Source organism: Phyllostomus hastatus, unplaced genomic scaffold (assembly GCF_019186645.2).
Source record: "Phyllostomus hastatus isolate PE091 unplaced genomic scaffold, TTU_PhHast_1.1 phas_contig_58, whole genome shotgun sequence".
Taxonomy (NCBI): domain Eukaryota; kingdom Metazoa; phylum Chordata; class Mammalia; order Chiroptera; family Phyllostomidae; genus Phyllostomus; species Phyllostomus hastatus.
Genome location: NW_025333916.1, coordinates 5,414,050 through 5,437,539, shown reverse-complemented (window position 1 = coordinate 5,437,539; position 23,490 = coordinate 5,414,050). Strand labels below are relative to the sequence as shown.

Genomic DNA, 23,490 nt, shown 5'->3' with positions numbered 1-23,490 from the left:
AGTCTCAGGCCTTGGTGCAAAAGACTGTTGAGGTGCTAAGAATAAATTCACAGGTGCAGTTTCCAAATGTAAATCAACATTACCACCTCGACTAAATACCTGATAGACTGTACTAGAGGTCTTAAAAATTGGAACTTCTAGAATTATTTTGGTCCAAAGACAGATGATTTTCTGAAAGTGGACTGTTAACCCAGTATCAGCATGAAAAGACATGGGACTTTGTGAAATTTAACACATCTAATTGTAGTTATTTGTTTCAGAACATCGTTGGTATTATGTTAATGGTTTATTGTATAATAAGTCACGGCAAACCCCTTCACTCCTTTCTCGTCTCTCCAACCCCAAACTTAGAAGACTAAATTAGTGCTAGTTAGAATGAATGCCCTATCTTAAAATAATCTTAATCAATTGGCCTATATCCTTATATAAGTTTTGTTGTATCAAAGAATTGTACCAAACATATGAATTTATTCTTAACTGGTATACTGTGTAGGAGACTATTCTGTGCGGCATGGGCTCAGCTCCCACTCAGAGATGCACAGGACCCACGCCCACGGATAAGTTCTCCCGTGGGGAATCAGGCCTGCAATGTACCTAGGCTGCTTTGAGTCTTGCTCTTGCTAAAAAACTCATCCCGAATTGAGGACATTTACTGCAAAGTAACTTCCTAAAATCCATGTTAAACCTTCCAAGGATGAGTGTGACAGGTTCAACCACTTTTGCCTTTTCATTTGCAAATATCCCTCTTCTGTGGTGTGATTAGCAGCATTGGCTCCTTTGTTTTCTGTAAAAGGTAACCACCTAAAGCGAACCTGTGCATAGTAAATGAGGACCATCATGTAATGTGCCGAGAAACCCAATAAAGGCCGGTCATAGCAAGGGCCACGGCTTTTGCTCCCCTTGAGAGAAAAGCCATGCTGTCCCTTTTCCTCCATTGGACTCAGTAGTCCGTGTGAATGTCTCATTTCATCCATAATGATTTGGAGACTGCAAGCTGGTGTCTGCATCAATATTGTACCAATTGACCTTTCAGAAAGTATAAAAAGGGTAATTTTGTATATGTCTCATGATCTGATTTCAGGGAACACGTAACTAAATTCCTGAGGATATTTCTTCCTTTGGGCACAATACATCTCAAACCAGGAAAATATACTTGTAAAACTTCCTTTATGCTTATACAGGTGAGGAACATATCCTTTAAGAAGTCTAAATATGGCAAACCATGAATACAAGCTAATTAACCTCAGGTGAATTTAAGGACAACACCTAATAAATGAACTCAGATCAACTTTTAAAATGAGTTAAGCTTAAACCATCCTTTGTTAACAGAGCTGTTGAATTAAATTATACTTATTCTAAATGAAATTCATCTATAAATAATCAAATCATATCTCAAAAAACCACCATTGGCAAAGTCTATGCGGATTCTTAAGGCAATGATGCGTGCTGATTGGCCTTATCTATGAACTGCTGAGAACAGTGTCAGATATGCACAGTGCCTTTCCTGGGTCCCTTTGCTTTCCATGGCAATGTAGCTATTTGCAAAGGTTCAATAAAAATTGGTCTCTTGCCCTATCTAACTATAATTAAGCAAAACAAATATGTTACCATAAGAGTATAAGAAACAGCATACAAAAGTAAGTATTATTTAATTAGGTGTGATATGACTTCATTTCATATGTGGAAACATCGCCTTCAGAGTCTCTTCGGGAAACTGGTGTAGTACCTGCTCTAAGGCTTAAGAAGTTCCAGATTCCCATTTGGTGAAGAATGGCATCCCTGGGCCAGTCCTGGGAATTTCAAAGGTAGGAATACCCCCACATGTGCAGTGCTGTAGACAGCCTGGAGAAGGGCCACTGCACTCCCTGCTTCTGGATCAGAATAAATAAAGTGTCAAGACCAGTATATAAAGCTTTCTAGGACCATAGCTCAGTCTTAGAGTCTTTTATAAAATCTCCAGTTAGAGGGTCATCTTCAGGTTTTATAAATTGTATGGCTCTAACTTAAAGTACAACAAGGGAATCTTCATGTGTCAATGAATGGTGTTTTTTGCATCTATGAAAATAATACAGGAAAAATAGAACAGAATATTGGTATTCTGCAGAAGCTTATATATATATAAGTTCATAGACCATAGGAAATTGCTATCATTAAAACTGAGTCACTATGATTATTTAAAAATTTTCCCAGTGGTAGGAGGCTGCTGAAAGGAATCACATTAACATATACATAAATAATTGTGTCTGTATGGGGTAAAACAAGTCTACACTTGATTCTACCATCTGTAAGAAATGCCCAAAACTATTGACTAGCAACACCTCCAATTCACGATCTTAACACAAAAATGCAACACAAAGTAGCTGTTAGAAGTCTCTCAAATCTGCTCAGAAATGAACTTTTCTCTGATGATGTAAGCTGCATCTCCTTCTGAGAGAGAGAGAGAGAAAAAAGGAACACTCATAATGCTTAATTTTCTAATCAACTTTAATAAAATTAAAGTTATTTTTCAGGAAGCATCAGTATGTACTATGTCTCAGAATTGGGACCCTGTGAGAGCTGAATGGAACACTAGTAAAAATTATGCCAGTCAACAGGATAAAAAAAAAAAGACAATCACCCCCAGGTAAACCAGGACATGTAGCCATTGGATCATAAAGGAAATCCACAAGGGCCAAAACCAAAGGGACCCTACACACCAAACAGTGAGTGAATGTGTTGAGGTGGCAGCTGCTCTTAGGGCCAACCCTGTTTAGAGGAGAGGAAATATGTGTAAACTCCAAATAGCATGCCTGATGCATAATATGCACTAGAAACGTTACTGTGCCTTACCCACTCAGAGAATAACTCTCTAAGAGCTTTCCTAAATTACATTCTAATGACAAGATTGCTGGCAGGGCTCCTGACTTGAAATGGGCTTTGTTTACACTTAGAATACTGAATATATTTCAGTTTTATCAAGTTGATTTATTTTTGAAAAAAAATGCTTTCCAATTCATATTCTCAGATCTGGCTATATTCTGATTGGTATAATTTCTCAGTTGGTGAGGTCTCACTAAACCAGGAGAAAAGTGAAGCCTGGCAGGGGATAGCCTTCTAAAATTCTCCATCTTTCCCCAGGCCCCAGATTTCTATAATTCTTAACCAACTTGAAAACATTGTTCTCAGAACACTTGGGAACTTCCCTTTAGCATTTGACACATCAAATCACAGAGTGGACATTAGGAGTTTCAGAGTGGACCGACTGAGATACGCTAATTCTCCTCAATGCAGGGACTTCTAACATTGTTGTTAACAGCATCACAATGAACTGGTTTACATAGATCACTTTTCTGAAGTTTAAATTTGTTCTGAGCATGTGAAGAGAATCAACTGTCCTCTGTAGTGGGTGGACATGGGTTTTCCTAAAGATATGTTCAAGTTCTAAACCCCAGTACCTGTGAATGTGACCTTATTTGGAAATAGGGCTTTTATAGATGTAGCTGAGAGCCTTGGGATGAGACCATCCTGGATTTAGGGTGGGCCTAAATCCAATGACTGATGTTCTTCTGAGAGAAAGATTTGAGACAGGGAGACACAGAGCAAGTGCCGTGCGAAGCTGGATCAGAGTGATGCTGCCACAGCCAAGGAATGCCTGGGGCCACCAGGGGCAAGGAGGGGCTCTTCCCAAGGGCCTTTACAGAGAGTGTCTTCCTGCTGCACCTTGATTTTTTTGACTCCTGTGCTCCAGATCCATGAAATAATAAATTTCTGCTGTTTTAAGCCACCGAGTTTATCGTTATTTGTTAAGGCAGCCCTAGGAAATGAAAACATCTTCCAAGACACAAATTTCAAGAAATCAAATTGTAGGGAATTGCTATCATTAAATGTAGCTACACAGATTACTCGTATTTTTCTAGCAATACAAAAAATCATGTCAAGACATTATATTCAACATGTGATAAGTGATAATACGGTCCTGAAAGGCCCAAACCAATTAGAATATAAATGGCGTTTTTCAGATATTAACTACACATGACAATTGTAACAGGGCTGCCAAACAGAACAAGGAATTCAGTTAAAAGGAGAATGCACTGTTTATCTCAAATACAAATTTAATTAGTCATCCTGTATTTTTATTTGCTAAATGTAGAACCCTATAATTACAGCAGAAAAACTGCAGATCTCAAAGTCACACAGCTAATATAATGTTGAACTTGGCTTTGAAATTATGTGGTCAGACTCCCCAAGACCACTTGCTTTCTAGTCCATCAAGCTGACATAGTAAAACTTTGGAAAAGGCAGTACCATTCCAAGAAGTCATCTGGTTATTCCTCTGCAAAACAGGTTATAAAAATGGAAGAACAATGGACAGTTTTAACTGCTGAGCCCAGCTCAGTGACTATTACATATAAAGGGAGATGATGGAGGTGCAAAGTTCAAGCAACAGTCTAGAAAAAACTCAATACGTTCTCTTTCACTATTCTGTACAAGGGTAATATGAGACATAGGGGTAATATTAGGATTTTGGTTTTTTTGAGCAATAGGTGAGGGCGTTATTGTAGTGAATGTAAAAGAGTATAATATTTTCTAATTACAATGTAATATAAACATTTTTTCTTACATTCATCTTTCAAAATTCACATGGCTCCTAGGCACCATCAGCCTTAAAATCACAACAGTTTTTTTGAACCACCTCATCCAATTGATCTCAGGTGCTACTGGATGCTCTCCTGAACCATCTCTCATAGTTTCCTTTCCTTCTCCATTTCCACATCCATAATTATGGTTCAGATCGTCAAAACTATACTCCTACATAACTGCAGTACTTCCCAACTGGTTTTATCACTCTAATTTATCTCCATCTAATTATCCTATATGCATATAATTACATATACATAAATTCACAAACCTAAAGTGCTCCAATATTACCTACATAATCATATGCTTAACATATTTGTTATTCACAGGTGGATCTAAGATAAATTTTAATCAATCTCAAACTTAACTCAGGTTGTTTCCCCTGTTTAAGTTTCTCTTCTCGTATCCACCCAATAAAAACATCATGAATCTGGGCAAGTAAGTAAAATAGTGAAGATGAATTGAAGTTTGCATTTTAAACACTTTGGGATGTTCTCACTTCCACAAAGTAATACTTTTCTTAAGAACCTGGCCCTCTCATTCTACCTTAATACAATTCCTGTTTTTAGCAGAGACATCTATAGAGAACAATTTGCTCCTTTAAGAAAGAGACTAGTGCATGCACAGTGCCATGCAGACATACAATTGGGGAACATGATCGTGCCCGCCCTGTCCAAAGGTCTGCTAGTTGGTTCAGACAACTGCACTCATGTCTTGCCAGACTTTGAGTGGTGTTTTCTCAAGATTACATTGACTGTACATACAACCACCAGAATCCCACAGACATGATGCGCCTGTCTCAGTACCTCATATCAGCAGGTCCACAGTGTCTGTCTGCCTCATCACTGCTGGTTAACTTTGATCACTTGGTAAAGGTGGTGTTTTCTTAGTTTCTCCGCTGTAGATTACTGTTTTCCTCTTTGTACTTCATATATGCATTTTGTGGGGAAATACTTTGAAATGATGGAAATATCCTGTTTTTACCATAATTTTGCACCTACATATTTAGCATCAATTGATGATTTTTGCCTGCTACAACTGTTACTGTGTTTGTTAAAGGACAGTTCTCTATTTCTATTTTTCCTTCTACACTGGAATTCTACTAGGAGGAAAAGCTGTGCCTTCTCTCCCATTTATTTATTTGTTTATTTACTAGTAATAAGTCATAGATACTTATATTATCCTATGGCTTATAATCTATTATTGCTATTACTTATTTTGTTGCTGAACTTGTTTCAGCTGCAGTCATTAGATGCTTCTTTAAGTTGGCTCCTATGTCATTTTGACATTCTACCATTAATTTTTGGAGACTTCCTTACTTTCTGGCACTGAAGAATGTTCCAGGCTCATCTTGTACTTTCATTGCTCCAGGTGTGCAATCAACCATTTCTCCAGGAGCCCTGCTTCCTTTTCTTGGGGAAATTGTATTTAGAAACCAAGATCTGGGACTGAGGTGTGTTGATTACTACTTTATCATTATGCCTTTTGAGACTGCTTCTAGGGTCTCTCAGCAGACAGATCTAGAAAACACACACATACACACACTCCCACACACCTCTATCCATTTTAATTTTTATATATCAATCTATTAATGCATACTAATACCTGTTAAACAACAGAAATTTCATCCCAGCTTTCCTCTATTGTATATTGTAATTTCTTTCTCCAACAGTAAGAAGCCTGGCACTCATCTACAATACATTTACTTATTTGCTCATTCTTAGCATACACAATAAGTAGTTTCAGAACTGACACTCATGCTCTAAAGTATGTTGTTTATATATAGTCATTTTGTCTTGAGTTTTATAGTGTTTAATCCAAATACTGTTTTACATAACCACTTAGATTATTTTATTCCCTATCCCCTGAGGTGTGGTTATAGTTATATTCCATTTTGAGTTCCTCTCACATCCTAGTTTATTTCTTTCATTCATTCATTCATTCAGTGCTGACATATTCCCATGATTAAACAGTTAGAACTATACAAGAAGATTTACTCAGAGAAATGTCACTTCCTCATTTTACCCCATTCCATCCCCTATTCCTGACACCTGTACTTACCTATATTATGTTACTAATCTCATTAGTTCCTGGAGTTTACCTCTGATATATCTTTTTGAGCAAATGAGCAGATCATTCGTAATTTCTTATAATCCCTTCTTTCTTACATGAAACATTCCATATTGTCAATACTCTTTTGCACTTCACCTTTTCGTTTAATTATATGTCTTGTAGCTCTTTCCATATCGATTACTAGAGATTTTCCTTATTCCTTATTTTACAGCTTATGGTACTTCATCATGTCAGTCTACTGGGTTTATTCAGGCACCTATCCCATCGGTGGGCAGTTCATACTCACAAGCAACACTGTGAGAAATCGCTGTGTGCACCTGCATTACTGCTGTTGGCGGGTGCACCTAGGATGAAGTTTGATGCCTTGATATCTGGCCTATGTAATGGAATTAAGAGTACTCTAAAAACTAAAAAAAAGTCCTATAAATATAGCAAAATAAAACTATGTTACTAGCATTATTTTCTTTTCCTGATCTAACTATAACTTCATTTGGGTCAAGTGATTCAAGTCAACAAATATTTGTCCTCAGTTACTAAATCTGATGTTTAATTTTCAAAATTTTCCCCATGTGTTTAAATTCTATATTCTAATCACACATTCATTTATTAAGAATGTTCTGATATTGGCTAGTTTTTACTTAAAAGCTAAACCCATTATTTGTATAGTTACTAGTGTAAAAACACTATTATATCATTGTCTCTACTTTATTCTTATAGGGACAGGAGACAAAAATTCCAAACTAGAGTTCTAAGTTGTTTCCTTCCACTCCCTAAGTATGGATGTCATAAGACTGGAGGAGATAAACCAGATTATGGAATGCCAGGAACACTCTTCACGTTCTCTGACAGTGAGTTAGAAGCTTGGGGCCTCTCCTCCTTTCTTGTGGGAGGAATTACACCAAATTCAGCTTTCTTTTGGGAATGCAGGTCCTCAGAACCCTCAGTCTCCACATGCTGAGTAGCTGATATTTTGAAATGTGCAAATGATTCTACACAGTCTGTTTAGGGTCTGTTTCTGGTCCTGCCTTTAACCTGGGTTCAAAGAGTCCTTAAAGTAGCCCAAGGTAGTTCATCAGATTTTCTTGGGGTATGGAATCCAGGATCTAAGGAATATTTGCTTTGTCTTTTCCTTTGTTATGGCCTACAAAGACCTGTTTAATCTACCTGCCAGGTCCAACAAAGCTTCAGAAAATCACTTGCTGAGAGTCTCCAAAGTCATGGTTTCTGCAATTTTATCCGATTCAACTGGGCAAATCAATTCAGAAAAAAAATGTCAGGTCTGCCAAAAGGTGCTTCTGATAAGGCTTCAAATACGTGTCTCATCTACTTAACCTGTTGTGTCACTAATTATGTGTAATGCACAGCCTAGTTTGTCAGCAGTTTTGCAGGGACCTTGCTGTCTGGGTTGGGACCAGTTGAAGTGTTTGCACTTGCAACACATGGACTCTTCATCCACAGTCACAGGAGTCAGATAATGTTTCAAACCATATCACTGAACCCAACATTCTAAAAATTATAATACCATAGTTAATTGTTTAAATTTAAGCAACCATAAAAAACAGTTTTTTGAGAAACACACAGAATAAGCTTCCAAGTGGTGTTCTTATGGCCTTACCTCCTCGGTCTCGGGCAGCTAAACTTTGACCCCTTCTTAATGTAATGTCCAGCTGGTACATTCCGGGATCGGCCAGAGGGACATCTGCATTACTGGTTCCAGAAGTATTTATTTTCTGGGAAGTGACAAATATACAAAATATTATCTTTGTTCTATTTCCCTCCAGTGGGGGCCATATATAGTTTAACTCAAACTATAAGAAGTATTCAATAAAACAAACCAATTTGTGAATTCATATATCATAATCACCCAATTCTCTGAAGGTTTGAAATTCGTGAAATTCATTAAACTCAATAAAAACCTGGCAGTAGTGGGAATTCTTGTTTCAATTCAAATTAGAAATAACAAATGGAACAAGAAAAACACTATCCCTGGAAAGCCCCACGTAATTCAACTGAGAAGGACCAACACAGGAATAGTTTCTGAGGTAAAAATGCAATTAACGATGAACGGAAAATAAAGGTATCCAAGAACACTTGGTTTGCCACATAACTAAGCTGAAAATTAAAATGATTTATGCAGGTGACTTTAAGTCCTTCATGCAAAAGGGCTCAAGTAGGTGAATTACATCCTTCTATCTCAGCCCCAACATAAAATATGACATAATTGTACAGAAATAAATTCACACAGCATTTAAATAGTTTTTGCAAGTAAATAATATAAATATAAAAGCAATATATAATGCTGTTTTCTATGGAATAAAAGTACACAAGCTATTTCTAGAATTAAATATCTTTGCAAGGTTACCTCTATGGAATATCTTGAGCAACAATATACTGTTTATTTAATAGGCATTGAGTTACAAACCCACTTGAAGAGGAGTAACTATATTAAAATAACACAATAGAAACATATCATAAAAATTATATAGGTCATAATTTATACTTTCTGCCACTTTGATACAGCAGAAAAATTTACTTTTTTCACATGTTTGAGATGATTTTAAATTATTATAATTCTTTTCCAATTCAAAAATCAGTGGTGTTTTGTTTTGGAATAGTATGCATGAATAAGATAAAATATTAGACACCAGTCTGGCTCTTTCAGTTCCAATGTTTACATGAAATACAACTATAAAGAATCATTTTGTTGGAGGTTTCAAGACCATGATAAGATCTTTTCTATAGGAGAAATTATCATTTAAAATAAGAAATAGCACAACTTTGATTGATAACCCAAACTCATCATTTCTCCTCTGGTAATAGTAAAATAGAATTCTCTTCTCATGACATCCCTGTTGCTGTGAATGACAGCATCATCCCCCAGTCACGCAGGCTGGCTTTGATTTCTTCACTTCCCTCTCCACCACATTCAAATAGTTACCAAATTCCATCCACTCCATTTCCATATTACATCCCCAGTTATCTTCGTCTTTTACTTATCGTTACTACTAATTTGGATCAGGCCTTCAAACAACCAAGGAGCAAAAGCTACAATGATTGCCTCACTCTTCCTGCAAACATCTAATTGCCCCTCCTCCTTGGGGTTACCAAGTGTGACAATATAGGATATATCATCCAACACTTTTGTCCGTATTCTTATACAAACAAATACACATACACATAGGTTTATTTTTTGTGGTTGAGTTTTCAGTTTTTGTTTGTTGCTAACAAAGATAGTATTATATTTTGTCTATTATTTCATAGCTTATTTAACTTCAGTCATAGACACTTTTCTAACAACACATAGATTTATCTAGTTCCCTTTTATGTACATAATTTTCCAGTGTGGGAACACCATGATTTCTTTAACTATCTCCCCACTGATGAATATATGAGTTGGTTTCAGTATTTGCCACTATAGGGACCTGTGCTTTAATTCTCTTAAGACATATAAACTTTTTCCCAAAGGTTTAAATAGTTCATGCTCCTATTGAAAGGCACAAGAGTGCCTATTTCCCATATCCTAGCCAACATAAGTTGTTACTAATTTTCTAGTTTGATTGGCAAAAAATATCATCTCCCTTCATATACATTTCTTGAACTATGATAAGTTGTCTTGAAACTAGTGTAAAGAGCTAGAGTACCAGCAGTTCACTGGGCCACCCAGAAGATGCATGGTGGAGAGAGAGAAAGCAACCAAGGTCTTCTAAACCACTTTTCAAAGAACTGTTTGTAAGTGGGTCTAATTAATATGCAAATTTAAATTCAAATCCAGCAAACATTTGTTAAGCTACAAGTATGCTCCAAGCCTTTCATTAGGTTCTTTTATATACATTATTTCAAAATAAAACCATTAATAAATACTAATTGTAGATAGATTAACTTCTTTTTCAAAAAATACAGAATAAAATCTATAGGAAGGGAGAAGTTTCTTTAGTGTTTTGATAGGTATCTTAAAAATAAAAAAGTTTGAATGTTTAGATATTTATATTTTTATAGCTTTCACTGCTCTGTTCAGTGCTTCTTAAAGTCTTGAGTGAATAATTCATACAATACCTGCTTTAATATTATTACATTTACTGGGTGGCATTGGTTAATAAAATTATTAGGTTTCAGGTGTATAGTTCTATAACACATCATCTGTACACTGCATTGTGTGTTCACCACCCCAGGTCAAGTCTCCTTCCATCACCATATATTTGTCCCCCTTTACTGGTTCCTACTTCCCTCTTTATGGGCTGGTTAAGGACTTTTCAAAAGGAATTTTAACTATAGTAGATTTTTCACTTTTGCTGTTTTAGAATTTAACACTTTGTTAAGAGATTACTTCACTGGACTTCATATATTGGCTTTTAAAAGCCTATGCAATACTCCATTTTCTGTGTGTATATGTATGTGTGTATCACATTTTATTTGTCCATTCATCTGATGACAGCCATTTAGACTGTTCTCATATCTTGGCTGTTATGAATAATGCCGTAATGAATAGCAATGCAGATATCTCTCCAAGGTACTGATATCATTTCCTTTGGATATACAAGGTCTGTCCAGAAGGTATCTGGCTATATAATATGGAAAACAGAGACATTTATTGAAGCATACACAAGATACAAGAAACACTGTACATAAGACAATGACACCTCAGTCCCCTTCAAAGTAGGCACCTTTGGACCTCACACAGTTCTCCCAATTGCCATCAGCTGTCTTGGTGTATTTTCCTGAATCTCCTAGATGGTCTGAAATCTCTTTCCTTTCAAAGGTGACTTAGTTTTGGGAAAAGTCAGAAGTCACAGGGTACCAAATCTGAGCTGTAGGAGGGCCTGGGTGAGTTGATGTTTCACCAAAAAACTCTGCACAAGATGTGATGCATGAGCAGGTGCATTGTTGTGATGAAGCTGCCAATCACCAGTTGCCCATAGGTGCAGCCCTCTGAATTATCTGAATAATTTACATAGAGAATGTTCAAGCTTAACACAAAATGTGATGCAGATTCACTGCTCTACTCACTCATTTTGAATATGATGGTCACACAGTACACATGCTCACTCAACGACATCTATCACCCCCACTGACTAGTACAGTGAAATCATCATTGTTCATGCATGTGCATTCCAGTTGACTCTCCTTGGCTTCTAGGTTACACTGATGTCATGAAAACTGTTCTTATTATATTAACAATGGTTGGACTTTTTCCAGACAGATCTCATATGCTGCCTCCACCATCTTGTTCTCCATGTCTTCCTATCTACTCTTCAAGGACCATTTTATTAGCACTTTATATTCTTTTGTCCATTATCACATTCTATCACAAATATCATATTTGCCATGTTAGATTGCAAACTTTTAAAATTGAGGAACAGAGTATTTAAGGATCAACTAAGCATAAACTGTTATAGAGGCTATGAGGAGGGAAATATGGCTCTAAGGACACATGATCTAGCAGAGTGGGCACATACATGGGGATCTATAATAAAGTTGGCTACTCCACGGGCAGTTAGTTCTTTTTTTTCTGTGCCCAACTATGGCATTTAATGTGGTTTAGCACCTTCTTTCATGAGGAACCTAAGTATAACCTTAGAACCTTTCTCAATATAGTGCTCTAGGCTGCCATTACCAATTATTCAAAATTGGCACCAAAAATGAAACTGTCCACTCAAAAGCTCTAAAGACAGACTGTGCTATAATGGAGTTATGTTCACAGGAGAGCAGGAAAGGCCAACAATTATGGGGGAAGATTCTGAGGAGTCCTCATAGAGATGACAACAAAGCAGGGTGTGAATATACAAACATTGATAAGAGAGAATGGGAATATTTATGTGGTCCCAATGGTAAGCAGTCCCCAGAGGGTGCATCACATGAATGTATGAGCACTGAGGTGGAAAGGATAGCTTGTGCACCTTGATGCCAGGCTGAGGAGTGTTCAACCCATGGGCAACAGGAAACCATCACAGGCTTTGAAGGGAGAAGCCGTATAACCAGGCCTCATTTAACCAATATTTATTGCCCATCTTTCATTTTTCTTGTTCTGGACTAAGTGCTTAGATTACAGAGATGAACAAAACTGGGCCTTTTTTCTTTGTAGGGTAGAAGAGAATAGAGAAATCTTGTGGATATAGAACTTTAAAAGGTTTTATAAAAGTGCAGTTTAAATCATAAGGGCTTCATCTGGTCAGTGTTGATGGAAATAAAAAATGAATTTGAGAGATATTGAGGAGACTCAATCAGCTGCATCTGTCAACTGACAAGATGTGGGAGATACGGGGAATGGATTGATGAGTCACTCAGAAGTGTGAGCTGAGCTTCTGGGTGGATGGTAATGTCAGTAGTAGAAAGCAGAAATGAGTGGAGAAGCAAGTTCCCGGCCACTACTGTGTCCAGTTCCAAGAATATCTCCAACTCCGTAAAAGAAGGAAGTATAGAACTTAAATAGATCTAGAGAGACACCTCTCCTCAGGTTCACTGAAATGATTCCAAGAAAACTGGTAGGCCAATTATGGAAGGATACTAGAAATATAATTTTTTTAATTATAAAGTACCTTTTTATAAACACTTATTTAGTTACCAAATGTAAGGATATATTAGGAAAGATGTATCTGAAATGCTAGGCACTCATATAGTTCTCATACAAACTTTATCATTTTAAATCTTTTATGTTTTCAAATTTAACATTTATTTAGTGACTATTATCAGAACTTCAAATATACCTCTCTTTTTCCTTAATTGCCATGCTCCACATTTACATGTGTGTTTCTATTTTCCAACCACTTTATTGAAGTATGATTGATATGCAAAAAGCTGTGTATAACTCAATGAGTTTGGGGTAAGTATACCCCTGTGAAGTCATTGCTACCATCAACGCTACAGACATATCTGGCACTTCCCAAAGTCTCTTCCTGCCAAATTTGTTATTGCTATTATTATTATCTATGTATGTATGATAAGAACACTTAGCATGAGATCTACGCTCTTAGAAAATTTTAAGTATATAACATGGCATTGCTAACTGTAGGCAGTATGCTGTATAGTAGAATCTCCAGAACTTATTCATCCTGTATAACTGAAACTTCATACCCTTTGACCATGACCTCCCATTTTCTCCTTCCCCCAGACTCTGTCAATGTTAGATTCAACATATAAGTGAGATCATACAATATTTGTCTAACTGTGTATGGTTTATTTCCCTTGACCTGATGTTTTCCAAGTCCATCTGTTTTGTTACAAATGATAGATTTTCCTTCTCCTTTTAAGGCTGTATAACATTCCATTGTATATATGTACCAGATTTTCTTTTCTCTCTTTTTTTTTCACAGTTCAACCCCCTTCAGTGCTCATAGCCCACAGATAAGGAGGCTGGGCAAAGGTTAGAGTTTGCAATTTACTCTGGCATGGGTATAGTATGAGGGGCCCACAGGGAAGGACCCACCATAAATCCACCAAATTTTCTTTATCCATTCATCCATCAATGGGTTTGTAGGTTGTTTCCATATCTCAGCTATTCTGAATAATGCAATGAACATAGGGGTGCAGGTGTCAAGATCCTGATGCAAATTCCTTTGCATAAATACCCAGAAGTGGAATTGCTGGATTATATGCAACCATGAAAGCTTTTGAATAGCCAAAACAATCTTTAGAAGAAGAACAATTCTTGAGGCATCACACTTCCTAATTTCAATCTATACTACAAAGTTGTAATGATCAAAACAGTTATGATACTGGCATAAAAACAGACATATAGACCAAAGGAACGGAATGAAGAGCCCAGAACTAAACCTGCACATAAAAAGTCAACTGATCTTCTCTGAGGACACCACAAATACAAAGTGGAGAAAGAATAGCCTCTTTAACAAACAATGCAGTAAAACCGAATATCCACATTCAAAGGAATGAAATTAAATCCTTCTCTTACACCATATGCAAAAATCATCTCAACATGGATTAAAGACTTAAACATAAGGTCTGAAATCATAAAATGTATAGAAGAAAACAGGGGAAAACTCCTTAACATTGACCTTGGTAATGAATTTTTGGACACCAAAAGTATAGGTAGCAAAACCAGAAATAAAGAAGAATGTCTATAGCAAATTAAAAAGCTTCTGCACAGCAAAGAAAATACTCAACAAAATGAAAAGACAACCTATGAAACAGGAGAAAATATTTGTAAACCATATACATAAGAAATGTTAATATCCAAAGTATATAAGGAACATACAATTCAATAGCAAAAATAACAAACAAATAACTTAAAATATGGGCAAAGACCTGAATACACATTTTTGCAAAGAAGATACACAAATATACAAAAGGTCAACATGTACAACATGAGAAGGTGCTCAACATCACTAATCATCAAGGAAATGCCAATCAAATTCACAATGAGATATTACCTCATATGTGTCAGAATGTCTATTATTTAAAAAAAATAAAAGATAAATACTAGTGAGGATATGGAAAAGCGGGAATCCTTGACATCTTTGGTGGGACTGTAAAGAAAGGATAAGCTCAAAATTTTAAATTCAGAGTTCAAGGCACAGTTAGAGAATTAGGGAAGTATCTATGACAACACTCAGAGTTTTAGGGCTATTAAAGCCAAAAAGTAGATGTAATGTTTGAAGCTGTAAATTATAACATAAGTGAAATACACAACCTTATTAGGTCACCTATGGGAAAGTCAGGAAAAAAAAACTGTGGAAGGAACAGAGCCTGAGAATTTGAAAGGAAGCATTTGGAAGGACTATAACCAGAGCACCCACATTACCTACTCCACCAAGGCACCATTTTTGCAGAAGCTCTTCCTCTACTCTTTCTGGCTTAAACTACTCTTCGCTTAAAGTACAACAGCTCCCATGTGTGGGAATGTTATATGTCCTCATGTTTAACCCTTCTTTCCCTCATTTTATGTGGACCTCCAGGGTACTGTGCAGTGATCACTGATGTTCACATACAGATGCTTCTGTGGGGTTAGCTCATCACCCAGAGGTCAAAGAATGTCAATGCTCTGCAGTTACTAGGTGAGGAAACCTTTGTGTGCTTATGAATATTTTCAACAATAATTGGGAAAAAGGCTTATGATTGGGGTACCCATATAATTTATAATTCAAACTGGTGCTCTTTGGAGAGTGAAAGGCAGTGCTGTTAGTAATTACATGGCATAAATAGGCATAAACAAAACAGTCTCAGGTAAACTGGAATGCATGGTTATAGTATTCAACAAGTTAGCCTTCTGTTCGCCAGAAAGATAAGTTATGCAGAAAAGACAGATCTTCTGGTCATATCAAGCTTTATGATAGTTTGTTTTGGAACCAAACTACAACCCTGGATTGAATTCTGGTATTTTGATTTTGCAATAGCCCAAACAAAACAAAATGGGCCAATAAATCCTCAGGCCCACTAAATGACAATATCAACTGCTGCTGGAAAAAGTATGAAGTTCAGAACAACCAGAGCACCCTTTCTGGGACTCGCACACATGAGTTCACCCTGGGCTTGTCCACTGAATTGACTGTTCTGTGCAGTTTCATTACAGCTGGTAACCTTGCCACCTACACATACAGGTAAAATAACCTGTGCTAAAGGAAAGCAAACAAAATTCTCTTTTTTCCATCTTGACATACACATACCACTCCTTTCTGGAATTAGACCCTGCAACCAGCATTTGTGTTACAAGAGGCAAATTCTGATGAGAAAGAGCAGACATGATATTAACTATTTAACTTCAGCCAGAAATACTTATTCCCTCTGCACCTTTGTTTTCTCATCTTTAAAATGGAGCAATACCTTACAAAGGACTGTTTTGATTATGATATAAAATACATAAAATGGCTTTGTAAATGTAAGAAATTATTTATTTATTCACTTTGAAATTATTTAAATATAAGTAGGCATTTGGGAGAGAGGGGGAGCCATTACAAAACAGGAAAGATTGTAGGAGTCAAAACACAAAGACCTGTAAACAGGCCTAGTTGGATATTAAGTTCCTCTAAGGAAAAGGGAAAGTTTTTTGAGCTCTAAGGGCCTCATTTTCCTCTTCATTAAAAAAATTAACTTCTCAAAATTAAAAGAAATAATGTAACTTATACTGTTTTGTAAAGTGTCAAGTGATTTATAAGTGCAAAGTAGGTTCTTCCTGCTTTTTGCAAATTATAATTTATTCAGGGTTTAGCACAAATAATGGCCCTTTTTTGTGTGCTCATAATCTATGCCAAATCTTCTATTACAAAATCATAAGCATGTAACTGTGTAACAATATCACACTCAAGCCTACTACGTGACATTTTAGGTGAAATGTTCAAATTGCTCTCCATCTTGGTCAAGGCATTCCCATACCCTACCAGCCATACTCAGTGATGGACCTTGTATTTTGTGTACACTGCTGCTAGTGTTCACCTTTGGTTAATCAGAGATTAGAAAGTATATTATGCTCACATTGTCTTCTGCTTTCAGTAGTATTAAAATGCTTAATGATTGTTATCCTTACTATTTTTACCACAACAATATTTGTCAGACCTGAGAGGGTGATAAATTTTGTTTGCATTAAGTCTTCTGAACATTTGTCTTTCAGTGAGTACCCAAGCATTCATTTTCTCCCCATGCTCCCCTGCAAAACAAAAACAAAAACAAAAACAAAACAAAACAAAAACCTCTGTGAAGAAAAGACTTGTCAGAACAAAGTTTACTATATTGTCTTTACAAACCCTGGTAAAAAAAATTTAAGAGTTTTGGCAACAAGACAAATAACATAGTTTTGGATTACAACTCAAAGTATAAAATAAATATTCACAATTCCATATTGATATAAATAAATGATTTGAATAAATAATTAACAAATACAATGGGAGGGGGACAGACAAGTCTATGGTGCAGAAGAATTCAAAGTTGCTCAAGGAAGTCGAGCATAACTTCCTACCTTTTAAGTGGGGGCTGTACCTAGTGACTTCCTTCCAAAGACGACAGCATGGGGACACCTGGCATAAACACTACCTGAACCAGGTGATCAAGATTGAAAGCAATACTGACAAGCCGCCTTGATAGCATGCTCCGTGGACAGTTTCTGATGAGTATGGCACTCTATCGGTGTGGTCTTCCTTCCAGAACACATAACCTCTGCCTAACCATTAAGAAAATATCAGAAAAATCCAAATTGAAGGTCTTCCTCCAAAATACCTGACCAGCACTACTCAAAACTGTCAAGGCCATCAAAAACAATGACCGTGTAAAATGCCCTCACAGCTGTGAGGAGCCTAAGGAGACATGAAGGCTAAATAAACTGTCATGTCCTGGATGGGATCCTGGAATAACAAAAGGACCTTAAGTGAAAACTGAAGATCTGAATAGAGGAGGAATTTAGTTAATATTCATCTATTCAATAGGGGTTCATTAGATATGATGAATGTACTGTACTTATGTAAGATGTTTAATAGAGAAAGTTGGGGGTGAGGTATGTGGAAATTTTCTGTTCTATCTTCATAACTTCTCTGTAAATCTAAAAATACTCAAATGAAAAGTTTAACTTTCAAAAGTTTCTGTACAGCTAATTCTTTTGAGTAAATAACCTAGTGTTTGGAAGGGAACAGCTATTCTAATTTGGTCTTTGCTTAGTCAGTATAATGATCAATTTCACAGAAGGCACATTAGTGATAAATTGACCTAATACACCTCAGCACCCCCTTTCCCATCCACCATTTAACAAGTGAGAAACTGAGAGTGGTACATCTAAGGGATACAGTTACACATTTATTATGCTTTATAGAAGTAATTTGCTAGTACTGTTGCTGTAAACCTTTTAACTGTGGGTAACAGAAAAATTATAGCAATAATCATTCATTAAGCTGTAAGTCATAAGATTTGGGTGTTACTTCCTACTCCTCCATAAAACAAACTTTATTACCTCAGGCAAATAACTTACCCTCTTTGACTCTCAATTCCACATTTGTAGAAAGAAGAGATAGATCTACATTACTTTTAAATTCGCTTTTAAAAAAGAGAAAGATTCTATCCATATTTCTTTCTTTAAATTTTGACTCCACCTCTCAGTAGTTTAGGCTCTCACCTTAAAAAAAATGAGAATAAAAATGGTGCCCACCTGAGAGAATTGTTGTGAAAAAGAAGTAAAGTAATATACATAAAATGGTATCCTATGTTAAACATGTAATATTTTGGCCCTCCCTTTGTACTCCTAAAATGACAGTCTAATTATAGATAAGGATATAAACTCGATAGTGTGAAAGATAGATTAGTATCTAGTTGAGACCTCAAGACACATTCACAAAGGAAGTGCTTTGAAGGAGGAAAGTCTGAGCAGTTGTAGGAAGTCACTTGTCATGGTTAAATATTGAGATTTTGCTCTTTTCAGAGATCCCCAGAACCCTTCACCCATACATTGAAATGTTCTCACCTGAGAGAGGTTTTGAGAGGAAGTGTGTCATTCATAATTATTCTTAACTTACAGTGGGTGAAAGGACTGTGGACTGGGGCATGACTAATAAAAAGGGCATGAAATAAAAAATACATTTATATAAAATACAAATGAAAGAAGCTTTACACTTGTTTGTAAGATTCAGAGTTCAAAAATGTCATAACTATCACAAGAGGAGTGTTAAATGGAGTTACCTCATACACAAGTTTGTCACAAGCTTTGACTAATTACAGAAATGTATACTTGGCAAAGTAAGTTGTGTGTTTTCTTCCTGGGAAACCACTGAGCCCAATTAGAGACACAGATAATATCCCGGCTGGGCAGGTGACAGTCCTCTCTGTGGTGCCTGGATAACAGTGATAAAGATGACGGCAAGTATCGATTGCCTTCCAAGCAGGGGTTTCTATCTTTCTGTTCCCTCTATTTCCTTTGGATAATATGTGTGCTTGTGGGAAGCTGACTTGCTCCTTAGCTCAAAGGTAGAGAATATCACAAAGATTAGGCCAATTCAACCCCCTGATTCCAATGACTGGTTTAGAGTTGGGAATGTGAACTAAGCTCCTTCAAAAATTTTGGACCTGATTGAGAATTCTGGAACAAATAGGCTCAATCATTCCTCCTGGAGGAGAATGAGGAAGCATGTTGCCAGCTGTGGGAGTGCTGGTAGCCTTCTTGGGTTCATGAGGGGAATGAGACTGGGATAAAGCTAACAATAGGGGAGGCTGGATAGAGAGACAGAAATACACTAAATTCTGCTGACTTGATTGAACCATTGACTTAACCACTAGATTTTCCAGTGATATGGGTCAATAATTTCTCTCTACAATTTTAGCCAGTTTGAGTTGTGTCATTACTTGCAACCAAAAGCATCCCAACTGATTAAACAGCTAACATTGATAGAGCACAAACATTGTCTCATTTATTTTGCACATAACCTAAAGAATAATTATTCTAATTCTAGTAACACAGATGAAGAAACTGAGGATTAGAGAAGATGAATAATTTGCTTCAGCTAGGAAGTAGGTGAAGTAGGATTCAAGCTGCTGTAACATCAAGAGCTCATGCTCTTAACCACTAGGCTAACACTTTTCTCCCAGATTAAAAAAAAATCAGAATGTGAATTAGAAACTACATGGCAATTTTAACTTCTCAGACTCTAATTATATAATTCTCTTTAGCTAAAAGTTCACATCAAAAGGAAAGGGTTGCTCATGGTAAAGGAAAAAGCACTTGAAATTTATAATATCAAGGGTTTCAAAATCACAAGAAAATGTCATTTATTTTTTTATCAAAGCTCTTTTACATATTCACATCTACAGATGAATCTTTCCCGTTTCTATTAGTTGAAAAGATAGAATTCTCTACCTGTGGACTTGCATCTTTGAACAGAAGTTCTAGTTCAACTTGCAAAGGTCTGAAGACCTGAAATCTTATCTTGGGTTCCCAACCTCACCATCTCATTAACTGAGATATTAAATCAGCTGCTTTTTTTGTTGGTTCAGTGCAGTTCTTTGGGAAGTTTCCAGTTATTGATAATTGGCATACCCACAAACACTTTCACAGCCAGCTTATTTTCCAATGCCAGTCAGGAAGAGTGTGTTTATACAACTAAATCAAATAGGCACTAGGCCTATTTACAGGGCCAACAATTGCATTAAGTTACTGTATCAGGTAGGCACTATACAAATGGTTTAAACGTTTGGCAATTCAAATGGCTCCATAGGAACCTTCCAGGACTGAACAGCAAACACATATAAATGATATAACATTACAAGAAAACAGTGGGAGATACAGAAATTTGCTGTCCACTTAATGTCACAGTTTATAGATGATTATAAGCAAGCAAAAAAAACCAGTAAAAAATAATAGCCTGATGCACCATCTTCTTATTAAAGACAAACCAGAACTTACATATATGAGGTCTGTCTGGAAAAAGTCCAGCCATTGATAATATAAGGAGAATGGTTTGCATGACACCAATGTAACCTGGCAGCCAAGGAGAGTGGACTGGAATGTGCATGTGGTAAACAATGACAACTTCACTATATTAGTCTGTGGGGGTGGTAGGCTCCATTGAGTAAGCATGTGTACTGTGTGGCCATCACATTCGAAGTGTCTGAGCGAGTAGAGCAACAAATCTCCATCAAATTTTGCATTAAGCTTGAACATTCTTCCATGAACATTATTTGGATGATTGAGAAGGCTGCAGCGATGGGCAGCTGGTGAGTGGCAGCTTCATCATGACAACCCACTTGCTCATGCATCACGTCTTGTGCAGAGTTTTTTAGTGAAACATCAAATCACCCAGGTGACTCAGCTCCCCTGCAGCCCAGATTTAGCACCCTGAAACTTTGGGCTTTTCCCAAAACTGAAATCACCTTTGAAAGGGAATAGATTTTGGACTGTTGATGAAATTCAGGAAAATACTGTGGGGCAGCTGATGGCATTTGGGAGAACTGTGTGAGGTCCCAAGGTGCCTACTTTGAAGAGGACTGAAGCTTCATTGTCCTATGTACAGATTTCTTATATTGTGTATTCTTCAATAAATGTTTCTATTTTTCATATTACGTGGCTGGATATCTTCTGGACATACCTTGTATATTGGGGAGTACCACACGTAGAATTCCCAACAATGTCTACCTACAGGTGTCATTTCCTTAGACCATATGCACTGATTGCAAACTTCAAACAGTCCACAAATGTAGCAGTGAGAAGTGAAATTTTCCATCTCCTGTCTAAACTCCAGTGATTCTCCATAGTGGTAAAAACCATGAACATTTTCTTGAGTACCCTCCAGAAAAAAAAATGGCACATATCTTTTTTAAAAATGTACATATATTGAAATGAATATACTGTGTGCACTGTTACACACTTTACTTTTTTCACCTAGTAACATCTTAACAATCTTTGGATGTTCAGCACATTCAGATCTACCTCATCCTTTCTAAAAGGCCCTTATGGTCTATTAAATGTATATACCACAAACTGTTTACTCAGCCTCTCGGTGGTGGACACTCGTCCCCCTTTTTACACTACCACACACAAGGCTGCAAACCATCTCATCCTATGCAGATCGTGGTGCACACTTTTGTATCTAATGTGTAAATTCTTACCAATGGAATTTCTTACCAATGGAAGGTCAAGAGTTGTATTTTCAACTTTGGGATGTCTTGTCAAATCATCAGCCCCACCCCCACCAAATACCCCACAATTTACATTTTCTCTTACAGTGATTGAGAATTTCCCCTATATTCACATCAAAAATAAGCATTATCAGATATTTCCAATAAGCATCAATCTTTTGCAGAGAGTCACCTTTAAAGGTGCACAGTTCCAAAGCTAAACAACACGTCTCCTTATTTACTTGCATTTATCAAAAATTTTTAAATTTAATCCAATTTATAATTTATTTTAACACTTCTCAAAAGTGCCTGATCCCCCGTATCTCTTATACACCAGCCCCTAAGTGGTACTTCCTGCTAATACCAATTCAACCCCCCGCCCAGCCCACAAGGCTTTTGAAATCTGTGGGTCCCTTTTCACTTCCTACCCTGACTTCCAACCCCTTAAGTATTTTATTCCACTCAGGACTTTTCCTTCTTTTTTCCTCTGCAGTTGTGGGGAAGTAGAATTTGAGCATGAAAATGCTGCGTGTGCTGGGTGGGGAGTCCTGAACACTCACTCATACCTTCAACACCGAGCGTTATATAAATTTTCAAATGTTTGCCACTCTGATGACAGGTGAAAACAGGCACCTCTGTGTTTTGTTTTGCATAGCTTTAATTACCAGTGAGACTATCTTTCCTGTCTACTAGCCATTTATATTTATTTTTTGTGAACTGCCTGTGCATATATTGACTCATTTTTATGTTGAGCTTTTTTTAATTGGTTAGTACGTGCTTTTTGTAAATTAGGAACATTAGAAAGGCTGCATTCTAAAGAACACTGCTTACGTGGACAGAATCAGGAACCAGAAAGTCTACCCTCAGAGCGAGTCTGACAAAGTATTCTCACAATTCTAGCTCTGCCTCTGCTAAATGCTGTATGCTCATGGGCTTCTAACAGAATGTCTTTCTGCCAGAAGCCATTTGCTAGCTCTTCCCTGAGCAGTACAACAGAATCTAGAGTTCTTAGGGAAAACAATCTGGTAGAGGAGTGTGGACTTCCTATTTTTCTCTGCACACAGGCGGGATGATTCTGTGTCCTACAGAGAAGGCAGTAGCCATCCAGGAAATTTGTCATTATCCATGGTGTGAGGCCATATCACGGAGTGAAGTTCTGGAAAGAGCTGCTCAAAAATTAGGTCCAGGTGAGAGAGAAGGGACTCTAGGAGAGAAGAATGGAAGGGGTGGAACAAATTTCCTTCCACTGGTAGAATTCAGCTGGTGTTC

The 23,490-nt window shown here is 36.9% G+C and overlaps 1 protein-coding gene and 1 non-coding gene across 8 annotated transcripts in view; both read right to left on the bottom strand.

Annotated features, from left to right (window-relative positions):
• Positions 1-23,490, bottom strand: part of MCTP1 (multiple C2 and transmembrane domain containing 1) — a 470,412-nt gene that overhangs the window by 264,124 nt on the left and 182,798 nt on the right. For all 7 annotated transcript variants that reach the window (XM_045848268.1, XM_045848269.1, XM_045848270.1 and 4 more), the window contains exon 2: positions 8,306-8,420. In XM_045848268.1, the coding sequence (XP_045704224.1) occupies positions 8,306-8,420 (115 nt within the window). The remainder of the gene's footprint in view (positions 1-8,305; positions 8,421-23,490) is intronic.
• LOC123825019 lies at positions 13,993-14,126 on the bottom strand. Its single transcript, XR_006786804.1, has one exon. It is a non-coding gene; the product is annotated as a small nucleolar RNA SNORA42/SNORA80 family (small nucleolar RNA).